At 38.0% G+C, this 14,813-nt stretch overlaps 1 protein-coding gene across 4 annotated transcripts in view; it reads right to left on the bottom strand.

Moving 5' to 3' along the window:
* Nucleotides 1-549: 549 nt before the first annotated feature.
* The window catches only part of CNOT6 (CCR4-NOT transcription complex subunit 6), a 39,530-nt gene continuing 25,266 nt past the window's right edge, over nt 550-14,813 (bottom strand). For 3 of the 4 annotated variants that reach the window (XM_081851257.1, XM_081851256.1, XM_081851255.1), the window contains 9 exons: nt 13,719-13,804; nt 13,101-13,205; nt 12,944-13,012; nt 11,586-11,743; nt 8,974-9,128; nt 8,283-8,437; nt 6,974-7,204; nt 6,162-6,364; nt 550-4,590 (listed from right to left, as the gene is read on the bottom strand). In XM_081851257.1, the coding sequence (XP_081707383.1) occupies nt 4,378-4,590; nt 6,162-6,364; nt 6,974-7,204; nt 8,283-8,437; nt 8,974-9,128; nt 11,586-11,743; nt 12,944-13,012; nt 13,101-13,205; nt 13,719-13,804 (1,375 nt within the window). In that variant the 3' untranslated portion in view covers nt 550-4,377. The remainder of the gene's footprint in view (nt 4,591-6,161; nt 6,365-6,973; nt 7,205-8,282; nt 8,438-8,973; nt 9,129-11,585; nt 11,744-12,943; nt 13,013-13,100; nt 13,206-13,718; nt 13,805-14,813) is intronic. The other variant, XM_081851254.1, reaches the window with a different exon arrangement.

The raw sequence follows: 14,813 nt of genomic DNA, 5'->3' as shown, positions 1-14,813 counted from the left end.
GGACTCTGTAACCTGAAGCGTATGGAACCTGAGGTACCACTGTACACGAATGGCTGACTCAGATTTCTGAACAGATGGAGTTTGCCCGCTTCCTTACTTGTGTTTTGCTGGCCAGTGGCAGCCATTTTGGGTGGAAACCATGAAGAGAAGGAACAAGATCAGACAAATCACAGATTAGAAATGTTCTCATGGGAAATTATGGAAAACCATCAGCTTGTTATGTGAAAGCTCGCCTAATGAACAATTCCCTGGGAACACATTGTGTTCTGATAGTGGAACCTGCATGTCCTGCCCATCAGCTTTACCCGGGATCCTGAGAAAGTTTTTAATTCTCTTCGAGACAGAAAAGGAAAGCCTAGAGGCCAAGAAACTGGACAGGCCTGCACAGAGATCTCTGCTTCAGGACTGGACATGTGCTGCTTCCCATCTGCAGCCTTATTCTTTTTGCAGTCAGGACCGGGAATTAAACACTTAATGTAACAGCAATCCCAGAGACCCTGTCTGTTTTACAGGCGGAGGTGAAAAAGGTAAATTAGACTTCAAAAGAAATTTGAAACAGATTTTGAATTTATTGGTCAGCTATGAGTAGGAAAATACATTGGTAAAGAAAAAAAAGACAACCCTGTATATAAATATAATACTAGCTAGTTAAAATTTGACCAAGAAGAAAGTTCCACTGAAGAGAACAGTAAAAGCCCTTGTTTACCATCAGACCATTTTCAATTTCCCATTTATCTTATTGAAGAGCTGCCTATAGACAAATGCAACATTCTTTGAGCTTAGTGCAGATGATGTGCTGGTTTTTGTTTTTGTTTTTTTTTTTGTTACACATATGGTAAACAAGAGTTAGTCCAGTGCATTACACGTTATACAGAAGTACTGTGAATAAAGACTAGGTATTCTAATTTTTAGATACTACTTAAGCATACCAAGATACCTACATTTTAAAAAAGCTTAGACAACCAAAAAGTATAGCAGGAGTTAACATATACTAAAACACTGAGTCAGGCTGGATGGGAAAAAACAGAGTCACTACATAAGCAGTAGTAAATTTGACTTGAAAAATTTGCAGTGCGCTTAATTCTGCTGAAAATGTTAGTGCAATTATTTTGGCTTTGAGTTCTTTGTCCCATAGATAAAAGTGGGAACTTGACATCTGAAGCTACTTTTAGACATTTAAGCCACAGCAGAATTCAAATAACTTTATCAGAGTTTTCAGATGCAAGTTTGCATCCTGAATGGATAGCTTTACAACTGAGGCTTGAGCCCACAAATAAAAAAGGGACAGAATAATTACACACATTTCCTAGAGCTTTTTCTGTCACTGTCTTTAAAATAGAGAATCCCATATATTTTATATTTCCTGCTTACATTCCACCATAATTTATTTTATCGCCTTAAGATCATTTTTATCCAGAAATGGGCAGGCTGTAGGTATTAGGTTTTTCAATATGTGACCATCCCTAGTCAGACATCTAGTTTGATTAAACTGGGGAATGGGGAAAGGGATCCTCATGACCATCAATGCTCTACGTCCTTAAAAAATAATAATCATGTGATTACATTAAGAAACACTGAACATTTGTTATGGCAACATCCAAAGCCACCTTAAGATAAGTGTTAGGATTATTGGAAATTAGCATTTTGTGAACACATATAGTTTATTGCATTCATTTATGAAATGTATGAATTTGTTTGATGCAGAAAACTGTATTAAAAGTATGACTATTCTGATATTGACTGCCAGACACATTAGGTGCAACTTCTTATTCTGCAGAGATGCAGAGTATTTCCTCAGCGTGTCACTTCAGTACTGTGGGATCTGACCAAAGGCTCACTGAAGTCAAGGGGGATCAGGTTTTTTTATTTTTTTGAGCTCTCATACTTCAATAATCTTATTATGCCAAACATGGAAAAGGAATTTCAAGTGCCCATAGATTGCAACATGTCCAGGCAAGAACAGAGTCCTTGAGTACATGAACGGGCTGTAACCTTTTAATGTGCTGCCATAAATTCATATAGATAGATATATATTTAAGATTGAACAAAGAAAGGTGAAAACGCATGTGTAAAGCTTAAACCTTTAGGATTTACCAAGTGCACTCAAGCTCCAGCTTAAAAGGAAAAATTAATCCCTTCTAAGGAATATAAAATGAATAAGTGCTTCCCTTCCATAAAGCTTTCTGGACATACAATTAAATAATCCAGATAATCAGGAAACAAAATAGGTTGCTGAGTATGACAAGCTAAATTGGCTCCATTGCCACTGAAAATTGTCATGATGCACATTACCAACACATTGTTAAGGAAACATGAGTAAAACACCTTTTATTCACACTTGTACAAAATAACCCCCAAACCCAAAAAACAAGAACAGAAAAAGCAACATTACTAATTGAATCTACTACATCAATTATTACCAGCATTCCGATGTACTGATTATAAACTGGACATGTTTGGTGTTTGCACAACTAAAAAAACATGTAACAAAAGAAAAATCAGGTCCTAGACAAGGATTCAAGATCTGGACTTTTCCTTCTAAAAAATTTTAAACGCTTGTTTGCTAAACATGAACTTGTTGCAATTTTATTGTATTCTTTAAAACAAAATGGTCACGCACTTCTAAGTGCCTATAGTTTCTTTATAAAATTTTCAATCATTATTACCCATTTTTTAATTCATTATATTCAGAATTTCTCAATTCAAGAAAGAGCTTTTGTTTCTCTGCCTGCAGTTGAAACAAAAGCAGTTTGACCAAGTTCTCTCTCTAAATAAGAAACAGACTTATTAATGAAGGTATGTTTGCTAAGGATTAGATAGAATTTCCCTTTTATGGACAGATTTTATATATATATATATATATATATATTTATATATACCGTATATATACTTGGCTTTCAAACACTAATGGCACTATGAGGGCATACTACAACCTTGGTTTTGTTGACACTTTGTAGAATAGGACTTGGTCACTTTAATGCTCGATCTGAAATGTTGTCTAGGGAACCTGTACTGAAAATGCATCTCTAGTTACACTGCTTCATAGAACAGAAGACGGTATACTTTTAGCTTCAAGGAATGACGACCGAGGAATGACTGAGGAAGATGCTTCAACTGAAAGGGGACTTCACATGATAGTATTAAGTGGAGAGGGGAGAACAAACCAAACAAACAGCATTGTGCAATGACACTGAAAGAAGCAGTGCATGGGTATCAGAAGCTTAGAATTTGTGTACCCACCATCTGAACGTGTTCAAAAAGTGATATTCAACGCCTCGCAAAGGAAAAAAAAAAATAGATGCCACAGCTTATACAAAAGTATCTTCATAAAATTTTCACAAAATGTTAACATTATTTTAAAAAAAATAAAAGAGGATGCACAGGTTCTCTCTGCATGCACAGGCAGTGCTAATTGAGAACAAAATGAAGCAGGCACAGTGGAGATAGGAAACGAGTGACTTAACACAGAAACTAAGAAGCTTTCACACAATATTCTGCCCTTCCACTTCTGGCAGAAAAAGGTTAGAATGTAGATATCGATAAGGGCTATCAATCCACAAAGCCTAATCAGTCACTGCTTAGCTTATCTGTTCCGAGAACAAGTTTGCGCTGTTGCTTTAAGTTAAAAGAAAGAAAGAAATGAATGTATGTTAACTAGCTTGAAGAAATTTGTTATCATTTAACCAAATTTAGATTTAAAAGCAGTGTTCTCAATTTTAAAAAATGAAGTAGTACATAAGGGCTAAAAACCCTAACAGTGCAAATCATTAGCAGAGAAAACCTGCTGCAACTTCTTTTACAAGCTGGCCTTTCTAACACAGGAAACAGATAAAAATTTAGCCTTAGTTTACAATACAATCATTTTCCAAATCTGGTTGTTGTTTTTTTTTAAAGTACAAAATCTCATAAATCAGGTTTTCTGTTGTTCATATACAATCAATAAAGGCTAAATTCAAATTCTATATTTTACAAACAAACAAGTCCGAAAAAGAAGGGAGTGAAGTATGGAAGAATGGTCTTTTGATGTTTTACTACTGGCCTCAAAAAAGTAGTGCTACAGATATCTGTGCGAAGAGAATTTATTATAGTAATTCCCTATTTTCAAGGCATGAAATATTACATTGGATAGAACAGGTTACTTGTAACAAATCTAAGAGAGGTGCCAACGCACCAGTCCCTGTCTAACAGTAAATAAAGCATGTTGGGCTCAGAATTGTGTGTCTGATAGCACCTGGCTTTTACTATTTCTTTATGAAATAATTAGATTTAAAATTAAGATCATTAAGAAAGATCCCTGTTGGCCATACCTCACTCCTCTATATTCAGATTTTACAATTTTACAAATCAGACTGAGGTTGCCCTCTAAAATGTACTTGACTACCTCCTGCTAGGCAGATGGATTCCATTTACCGGGGGCAGGAAAGGCAGCACCAGCTCCAGTTGTGCAAAAAGTGAGAAGTGGTCAGAAGGAATGAGCGGGTGTGGACAGCCACTTATATTGTTCTCTATTAGCCAATGGTGATCCAAAGGTCCCAGGATGCCAAGAATATTCAGCTGAGGTTTAGAGTAGAAGATGTAGTCAATAATACCCTTTGGAAAAGAGAGAAAATGGAGTGAAAATTTTCAGAAATGGAAGACACACAACTGGAAGCAACTGATTTCAACTGATATCAGGTATGGACTTCAGTAACCACATAACTCTAGTGCTGAAGCACCTACCCTGACTACGGTCATGGTCCCAAAGCAAATTCAGGTGCCTAAATGGTATGGATCCCAGACACACTGAGGACCACTTGTTCTCATATGATTCTATCCTACTTTTAAAAGACATCTGAAGGCAGCCCTGTTTAGGGAAGTTTTTAAATGTTTAATGCTGTATTGTGTTTTTAATATTCAACTGGGAGCTGCCCAGAGTGGCTGGGGAAACCCAGCCAGATGGTGGGGTATAAATAATAAATAACAGCCAAAAAAGTTCCAGAAAGAATGGGGAAAATGTAGAAAATATTTTAAAAAGCAGTGCCCCCAAATAAATACCTGGTTTTGTTTTGATTAACTTGGAAAAATCATAAAAATAATTCAAAAAAGAGACGGTTTAGAAGGAGAAAATAGAAAACCGGGTACAGGATGAAGGAAGTCAAGAAAGAAGAATTTGGAATGAAAATATGGTGTATATATAGGTGACAATTTTTTTCTTTTATTTTTTGTTTTACTGTTTGGTTCTGTTTTACTGTCTTGTTTGTTTTGCTTTGGGGGGGGTCAAGGGTAGTGGTTTGTTCTGTTTTTGTTGCTGGTGTAAATGATTTATGTTCTAAATGATTTCAATAATATTAATAATAATAATAATTCTCTGAGTTTGAAAAGAGATGCAATGTCCTGCTTCAGATTTCATCATGCTCAAAGCAAGTCCATTTCTACGGCTGACCCAGAACTGTGAAATGCCCCTTTTCAGGCTATAGGTTTAGTATTACCCCTTCTAGTGTTCTGGCGGCAGCTTACTGTAAGATAGTCTTGTTGCAACATGAGCTCTTTTCATGGTCATTTATGCTTTGCCTTGCCCTTGATTTCACTGCGGATTTCATGTTCTTGTCTGTTTTATTTAGATGTTAACACACTTATTGTAACATACTTTATGACAACTTGCCTTAGAAAGCTGGATATAAATAAATAAAGCTGGGTAAATAAATGATTTTTTAAAATGTGTTATTTGTTTTACTGTCAACCGCTATAAAATCACTGAATGTTAGGAGAGAAACTCTGAGATAATTCTTAAAGAGTTAGTTATCATAAGGTGTTCACATGCTGTGCTACTGAGATTCACATTTATTGCTTGTTAATACCTCTGAAGAGGCAATATTACCCTTAGGAATTATTGTGTAAAGTTAGGCAACTTTTCGGTCACCACCTTCCCATGGCCATGGGCCTCTTAAGCACAAGCAATGGCTACTGCTGTTGAGCTGTTTCCTGTGACTGGGAGAGAATCCTTTTCAATTATCAGCCTGCTTTCCTCTCTTCAAAAGTGCTTCCAAAACTTAATACCTGACAATTAATTTGTTATGAACCCTTCCATTTTTGTTTTAATACTTCATCAAACATCTTGCACACCTATGCTGCATAAGCAATAAAACAGTAATAGTGCAATGGGAATTTATTTCAACTCTCACCTTGAAATCAAATGTGTAATTCGTATAAGGCATTAGGCCATTCTCATAGGCACTCTTCAACTTGAAACCATGAGTAATCCTTCCATTGGTGGTTCCATTTTTCCCATTACAACTGAAGTTAGTGAGACTTTCATTGTATCTCAGTTCCTTAAAATCTTTATGGTTTGTCTCCACTCCACCGGTACTCAAATATTCAACCACACCTAGGGCGAAGGAAATGTTTTTTTAAAAAACAACAAGCAACCTATCCCTCTTAAGTAGTATTACATTCATGATGGATGATCCATCTCATAGTACAATCCACCCTCCATACACTCACTCTCTTGGCTGGAATTTAGGGATCATAAGATTTGATTAAGGGTGAAGGGTTAGACTAGACGTCTCTGATTTAATGGTGGTAAACTTCCAGCTCACAGGGGTCCTAATTTGTCCTGTGAGGCTGTTTCCCCAAAATCATGCTCACCTGCCATTATATGTGGACAAATAAAGACATGGCTGCAATGGAACAATTGAGAGCTTGAAGCGGGCATGCAACTGTTTCTTGGCAAGCAGACTCTCTCGGCACACACAGGGAACTTTACCAGGGAGTCTGAGCCGGGGAGCCCTTCATGAGGAACTCACTAGTGCAGTCAAGAGGGCTTTCGGTGTCTATCGGCTGGTGAGCTCTGAGAGCCATCCCTCAAGTTCATTTCTGCACAGCCTTCAAAATGGCTCTGTGAGCCTCTTTCACTATCAAGTTTTATTCAACTTCCAGCAGTTTCAGCAAATGCGGTGTTACAACACTTCAGCAAGTGGAATATGGCTGCGCTTACCTGAATCTGGCAGAGAATTCAGATCTGCACACAATACAAGTGGAATTGTTGCATGTTCTCCCGAAATACCAGGCTTGAGACTCCGAGAGGCTTTGTCTATTATGTTCTTTACCTCAGAAAGGAACATCATGGTCTGAACCAGCTTCACATCAGAATACTCCGGGTCCCAGTGCATGTGTGCATTTGCTACAAGGACCAGCTGTTTATCCATTCCTGGGTGTGGTTTGCCTGCTAAAATGGAAAATAAAAAACCCTTCAGAAAACAGCAGTGATACTTCACTACATAGGTTGCACTGGTGAAAGGGGCTTTAAAAATACTGCTAAAGAGATATATCAAACTAATCAGCAGTAATTAACTGGGACATTACAAATACAGGATTCCTTATCTCAACCAGCCATTTTATGAGTTTAAAACAAAAAAGGACTCTGTGCTCCCTCTGCTGGCTTTATTGCATTATCGACATGGTAACGAACAGCTACTGTGATGGACTGCAAATAAGTTCTAAGCTATTATATACACAATTTTCTAGCAAACATAATATGCATTTTAACTGCAGTATTTGTCAGTCATTACCTTCCCCATACAGCAATAAAGACAAGTACCACACAAAAGAATTCGGCAATCTAGACAGATACTGTTTGCAGTGACAAAGTGTATTAGTATTTACTTAACTTAAAATACAGGCTACATTCATCACCTGCAAATACAGTTTGTCATCTATACTAAGCTAAGCAGCATCTTTACCGCAGATGTGCGCAAATACTAGGGCAGTCAAAGGAACAAATCATGGCCAGTAGGAAAGCACAGACACGGAGATGAGAAAATAGTGACTTAGAAATCTTTTTCTAGCCTCAAGAATCTTCACATCTCCTCATTCCACTTTGATCCGATTTCACTTCCCCTTTAAACTAAAACCAATTTTTTTTAAAAAAGGGGGGGGGGGTTACAGTACATTTTAAAAGTTGTATTGACAGGTAGATGCATGAAAAACCATTCTCCAGTTTGGGGCAGCATGACTACTACACATACACCTTAAACAGTATACAAAAAATTTAGCTGGTAGTGGTGGGCAAAAACAAATTTTGTGGTTAAGCAACTGTCTGCATCTCCTTGGAAGGTTTTTCACTTCACACTAAGTTCTCAAAGTCAGAAGTAGAGACTTCTCCTATCCATTGGGTATGAGTTTCAGTTACCAGAACTGGTAGATAAACCAGTTCTCAACTCTTTTCCAAAGCAGCAAAGGGTATGTGTGTACATGTGGAAGATGGCTGCGGAGTCCAGTCGAAAACTGGATTTGCATTTACTTACATGACATTTCTATTAACTCCTTTCGTAGCTCTAGCAACACAGCAACTCCAATGTTGTCTTTTGTCATTACTCTGTTCAGCATTGCTTCTGATCCTTCTGAGTTTGCCATAGCCAGCTGATTAAATTCAACAGTATGCTTCTGAACCAAGGTGAACCTGAAAGCAATAAAATCAATTTAAAGCAAGATCTGCACATAACACCGTATTTATCATTTTATCACAATATGATTCACATATTCTATCTGCACAGCTGACAGAAATTAGGTAACTAGACTTCTCAATGTGAATATAATGGCTGTGACAGCTTACCACAACTGTGGCCATCATAAATGCTCGAACACATACAAGCCAACATGCAGACATTTTCTTAAATAAATATAATCATTACTATTCACCATTCCACCAAAAGCTGTGAACTATTATGAGAATTCATAGGCCACTACTTTATTCATATTTCATGAGTGAACAATTTTACTACTCAAGTTACCTAGTCCTAAACAGCCAAAGTATTGATAGGCTCCCCAAATTACTGAAATAATCCCTTTGCAACAAGAATTTATAGTATAATGACACGAAATACATTGAAAACAAAGCTACAGGACTGCCTCTGGTTTCATAGAGGATTAAAAACTGATGTTGCTGTGCAACCTCATTCACTGTAGCCAGGGAACAAGATACAAGTTTTATCTTACTTTTCTGTCTTGAAAAATATTGCACAACCATCAACATGTTTTCTCTCTTGTTCTGACATTGTCCTAGCTCTGGATTTCGGACTGAAGAATCCGTTGTATCCACGCTCTTTCAATTCTGCTAGGAAAAAACTGTAGTACTGCTCAGTTTCAACCTCCTAAAATGTAAGACAGTGCAAGAATTAGGTGAACTATCAAATGCACAATGCAACTTTGAAAATGAATTCAAAGTCTCCAACGAAGATCAAGTCTCTTCTGGATACCCCTTTAAAGCAGGACTCTGAACTTATGTCCATTGAGAAAGTATAATGTGAAAAGACAGCAACTGAAATAATGGGGGAGAAGAACTAGTGTTACATTTTATTTTACTGATATGTATGTATACATATGCCTTTCTGTAGAACAGCTTATGTGGGACTCTGACTTGTCTGCCAACCATATACAATACGGTAGGAACAAAGCAGCAGGAGGAATCCATCATCAGTGTACCTCCCTTCAGGATAGAGAGCCTAACACAGGAATAGCTAACATTTTTGACCAGAGGGCTTTGAGGCTCACATGCCATCAATGGGTGTGACCAGTGCTACACATGCACCATAAATACACCACTAGTACACACACCTTCCTGTTTCCTGAGCCTCTAAGAGTTTCTAACAATACTGTTGCACCCAAGGGAGAAGCGGTGCTTTTCAAAGATAAAAATATGCACCTGATTTCAAAAGACAGTTGCAGATTACTAAAAACAGCATTGTGAGCCAGGTTCAACCCACAGCATAGCTAACAGTCTGGGATGACCTGATGCTAGAAGACTGTTCAAGCTAGTTGACGTACTGTCAAAACACCTAGGAAACAGATAACTGGTGGGTCGTGTAAGCTGCTCTGAGCTTTCTAAGGAAGAGTGGGATACCTCCATCTGGAGATGGGGGACACAAGGAGCTGCAATGGGAAGGAGTCTGTGAAAGTCAACTACCCCCTTCTGCTGGCAGAAGTGTCACATGATTCAAACTCCACTCAGCGGATGCTCCAAGTCAATATAACAAGCAGTCATCAGATTGCATTACTGTGAAATGGATTAAGCCACAACGCCAGTCCAGAATAAAATGTGCCATTTTAGCATGCCTGCAAAGCATGTAGCTCAGGATGAGTAAAATAGTAAGAATAGTCATAGAGACACTGTCAGCTGATCTAGCAGTTTCCCCTCCCCTCCATCTAAATAGTGACTGATGGAAACAGTCTAAAATTCAAAAGGCACCACATATCCGAGGACACAATGGAGTAAGCAATTAAATTAAATATAAAAGTAGAACAGCTGGAAGTTTATAGGGTATATAAAGGACCCAATGCGGAAGACTGTTGAGAACAGTAATAGTACAAAGTCACAAAAATATTTGTTTGAAAAATCCCAATTAAACTTTATCCCTGCCAAGCTATTAAATCTGGAGCCCACAGAAAATCAGATGCCTTGGTCACTGAACTCCTTTCCACAAAATCATCATCTTGAGTCAAACATTAAGTGAACCCCAGCCATTGTATTAAAGAATTCAGAGTACATTAACAACTGCAAAAACAATCTTGCAGTTACTTAATACGAGTAGCAATACTGAGTTTTTCTGTGACCAAAATGCGCAGCTTTAAGAACTTAAGGAGCAAAAATATAAGGCTTCCACATGCAACTATCTTCAACAGCTGGAGAACCTGCAAATTAATAGAAACCCCTCCACAAACTTGGATGCAGCAACCAACAGCTTCCAGAGAAAACTACAGTACAAATCTCTGCTGTGAAACAAAATTGTCTGTTGCACTCTGCTACACGCAATAAAATAGTGTGTAGCAGAGTCCTTCAGAAAAGGTAATCAGAACAGAAGATACACACTAGACTAGTTCAGAGACAGAAGTATGTCCACAACACTAGGAAAATCAACCAGGTCAGAATGCAAGAAACTGGATATTTTAAGCAACAATGGAAGGGAGGAAAAGACAATGGAAGGAGGGGAACATACAGAAGGGAGGAAAGGGGAAAATACCTGGACAGAGTTGTGACCCATTTTAACAGCAATTTACGTATTTTATATACATTTTTGATCGACTGTTGCCCACCTCAAGCTCTTAAAGACAGGGCAGGCTATGATCTTTAATAAACAGAACAGAATTTCCCTGGCTTGGTGAAATGTCTATTGGCCAGCAGGGTTGACCCTAATTCCTGTTTTCTGCTTCAAGGCCCATGTAATCCCTGGCAGAAAAGCTCTGCAACTCTTTTCACTGCATCTGCTGGTTTGGCACATCATCTGCAGCCACGTAACCCAGCCTTCTAACAGATGGGAGAGCAAATGAATCTCGACACAGGGATGATAAATCAGGAAGCGACTCTCACTGAGTGGGTGGGGAGTAAAGACAACAACAAATATTTAAGCTTCATAGGCATCCTTTACTAGTTCCCTATTCATTTTACTGTATTATTGGAATTTCATCCAAATAGTTCTCAGAGCAGGCTTAAGAGCATATTATAGGGGTCTTGTAATGATTCACATCTTATAGGTAGAAAGAAAATTGCTTAAGTTAAAAACATTTAAAAATGGATGCATACATGAACAAAAAAGAACAAAGTCATTTCTCACCTGAAGACTTATGATGTCTGCATTACAGCTTAAGATTTCCTGCATAATAGCCTTTTTTCTGTATTCCCAGTTCAATGCCCATGATGGGCAGTAGCCATATAGCTGCCGAGTAGCATATTTATCACAGAGGACATTGTAACACATGACAGAAAACAGGGCTGCAGTATAAGAGAGTTTTACTTAGACAGAGAAATTGTCTGTTTTAAACATACATTTTTCACTTTCCCTTTAAATAAGTTGATCAGCTTTAGGCTTTGCTTACTTTAGCTCCAAGATATATTTGAGCAGCTGACCTATAATAATGCAGCATTATTTAGATTTTCTCTCTCTAGAAACTAGGTTGGTAGTTCCACCATTCACCAAATAGGCAGACAATGCAATATAATGTACTGGTTCAATCTGTGTTGGAATGAAGCACAAAACTTCCCCTACAGGGTCAATAGCTGTTACCGTAGCCAGCATAAAGCCAGCTTATATAAAGAACTTTTTCCAAGATGAGGGTAACCCTTAAACTACTTAGGAGCTCTTATTGAATTTCAGGTCTAAATCAATTGAAGCTTTGTTTCGTAACTAAGCTACAATCCTATGCACATGTATCAGGACATAAGCCACACAAAACTCAGCACTTAACTGGTGAGCAAACATGATATATAGGATTGGGTTGCCATTATGACGAAATGGATCTACGTGGTTTGAGGCCACACTTAATTCTGATTTTAACATCCACTTATGTTCTTTGATAATTCGCTTCTAAAGATGCCATGAATGGCTGTGCCATCATTTGGACAGCATCCAGTTTTGGTGGTGGTGTTTTTATTCAGACAGCTTTACAGATTTCCAAACAGTACAATGGATATACATATGGGAAAATGCCTTTAAAAAAAAAAAAAAGTATATTTCTGCCATATTAATAATGTAGTATTTAAAATATTTTCAAAAGAATGAGAAACGCAAGATGTTTCAATTTCTAAACATATATGACTTCCCCCTTAAAATGTCCTATACTACTTGCTATAAAAAATAAAGTGAAATGGAAAGAGGATGCACAGGCAAGGTACAGTGGTACCTCGGGATGCGAATGGGATCCGTTCCGGAGCCCCGTTCGCATCCAGAAGCAAATGTAACTAGAGACGGCACGTCTGCGCGTGTGCCGCTTTTCATCGCTTCTGCGCATGACGTCATTTTGAGCGTCTGCGCATGCGCGAGCGGCGAAATCCGGAAGTAACGCGCTCCGTTACTTCCGGGTTGCCGCAGAGCGCAACTCAAACGTGCTCAACATGAAGCATATTCAACCCGAGGTATGACTGTAATACAAAATTTCACTGACTGGAAAAAAGCACAGATTTATTCAGTTCTACCTGTTGGTCTTGTTCGATCTGGTTCTTGCAACATAATCCAAGATCTGGGAGGTGGCTGTTCTGTTGAAACTATTTGCAGAAGACAAAATAATAATGATGAGATAATGATATTTATTCTACATGCCACAAGGAAGTGTTCTAGGAAGTCACTACTTACTTCTTTTTGCAGTACCTGCCAGGTTATCAAGCAAATAATTCAGTAGCCTTCTTGTTCCATCTGGTTCTTGATAGAGATTCAGTATATCCTGTGTAAGTGGGTTTCCTGTAGAAGTGTTTGGGGAAGAGGGTGAGAAAATGAGACCTCAAGAACATCATGAGGTTTTTATTTTTAAAGTGTCTAGTTCAGGAAACTGTTTTTTGCTGAAAATCTCAGACTCTCACTCTGTAGAAATATCACCAAACTGGAGTGGTGGCGGGGGTGGGGGAAGGAGAGAAGAGAGAAAGAACCAGACAGACAGACAGACAGACAGACAGACAGACAGACAGACAGACACACACTATATATATAATATGGACTCTAAGGTTGTACAGGCAAGAAGAAACAGTAAAATTAACACAACTTATAAAGGTGGAAAATGTTTTTCAAAACAATTGCAGATTAGAAAAATTTGTAAAAACCATAATTTCAAAGTGCCTGAATCTTAGTATGCCATTTCTAGTTTAGGTAGTAATTTTATTTCTTAAAATATCAGTTTGAAAGTGATGGCTGGCTGAGGAATGAGATCAACTGAAAATTGCAAACAAAGGGCATGGGGGAAATAGTTAAAATTCATACCTTTCAAACCCAACGTCTGTAACTGAAAGAGTTTTCCCAGCTCAAATGGTAGGACTCGTAACAGGTTGTTATTTAAATGGAGTTCCCTATTAGCAAGTCACATGAAGACAAAAGTAGTAAGATATATACAGTTAATTGTTTTAAATGAAAACTGTTTCACTACAAAAGAGAAACTGTGCTAACATAGCACATTTCAAAAGCAATGGAAAACTGAACAGCAAAGATTATTGATTTTGCAGTAGTTAAAGACAATGATAAATTAAAGCAAACTGACTAGCACATCTTCTAAACATAAACTTGTTAAACCATTAATGAAGCAAATCTATGGAGAAAGTACTCCTACAGTCAAAATTACTAAACAAAATAATGTAAGGTGGTTACTATAAGAAATATGCTAACTATAAGAAAGCTACTGGGGCTCTTTACCACCACCACCACCCCCGCCTTAATTCATTGCTCAGTTCACTGAAATCACAATTTCGTGAGCTTCTTTTCATCACAAGCTGCTAGAAAGTTGAGCTATTTTATAGTTTTAGCCTTCTGATATACTATTGAGGTTTTGTTTTTTTTAAGAAAACCTGCTATGTAAGAGAAGATTGTTTACCAGGCAGTCAGCAACCCAACTCTTGAAGAAGAGATAAAAGTGAAAGCGGGTAGCTTTGCTCATTAAGAACATCTATGAAAGGACTCCAACTCCTATTTTATTAGTCATAATCACCTCCTACGACCATTTGAAAACTGGGCTACTGCAGAGACTCTCTACCTTCTTTTAAAAATTGCTTAGCTAAGTAAGCACAAAAGGGAGAGTACTACAGATGAACGTTCCTTCATGCCCCCAAGAAATATATCCAGTCCTCAGCCTTTTGAAGCACACAGATGTCCTATTCCCTAGTGTGGTACCCTTCAGATGTTGTTGATATCCTAGCAACAAGGGCTGATGGAAGCTGGAGTCAAGCAGCATCTAGAGGACACCTTTGCCGTTGTGCCATCCTCTCAGGGACTGGATTAGGAGCCTAGATCAGCTAGGCACTTTCAACTACCTTGGCCCCTGAACTAATAACTGAGGGTCTGCTTGGCCCTCTGTAGAAACACACC

Source organism: Podarcis erhardii, assembly GCF_964252035.2.
Source record: "Podarcis erhardii genome assembly, chromosome: 2".
Taxonomy (NCBI): domain Eukaryota; kingdom Metazoa; phylum Chordata; class Lepidosauria; order Squamata; family Lacertidae; genus Podarcis; species Podarcis erhardii.
Note: the sequence above shows the minus strand (reverse complement) of the source record. Positions and strands in the feature narration are given on the sequence as shown.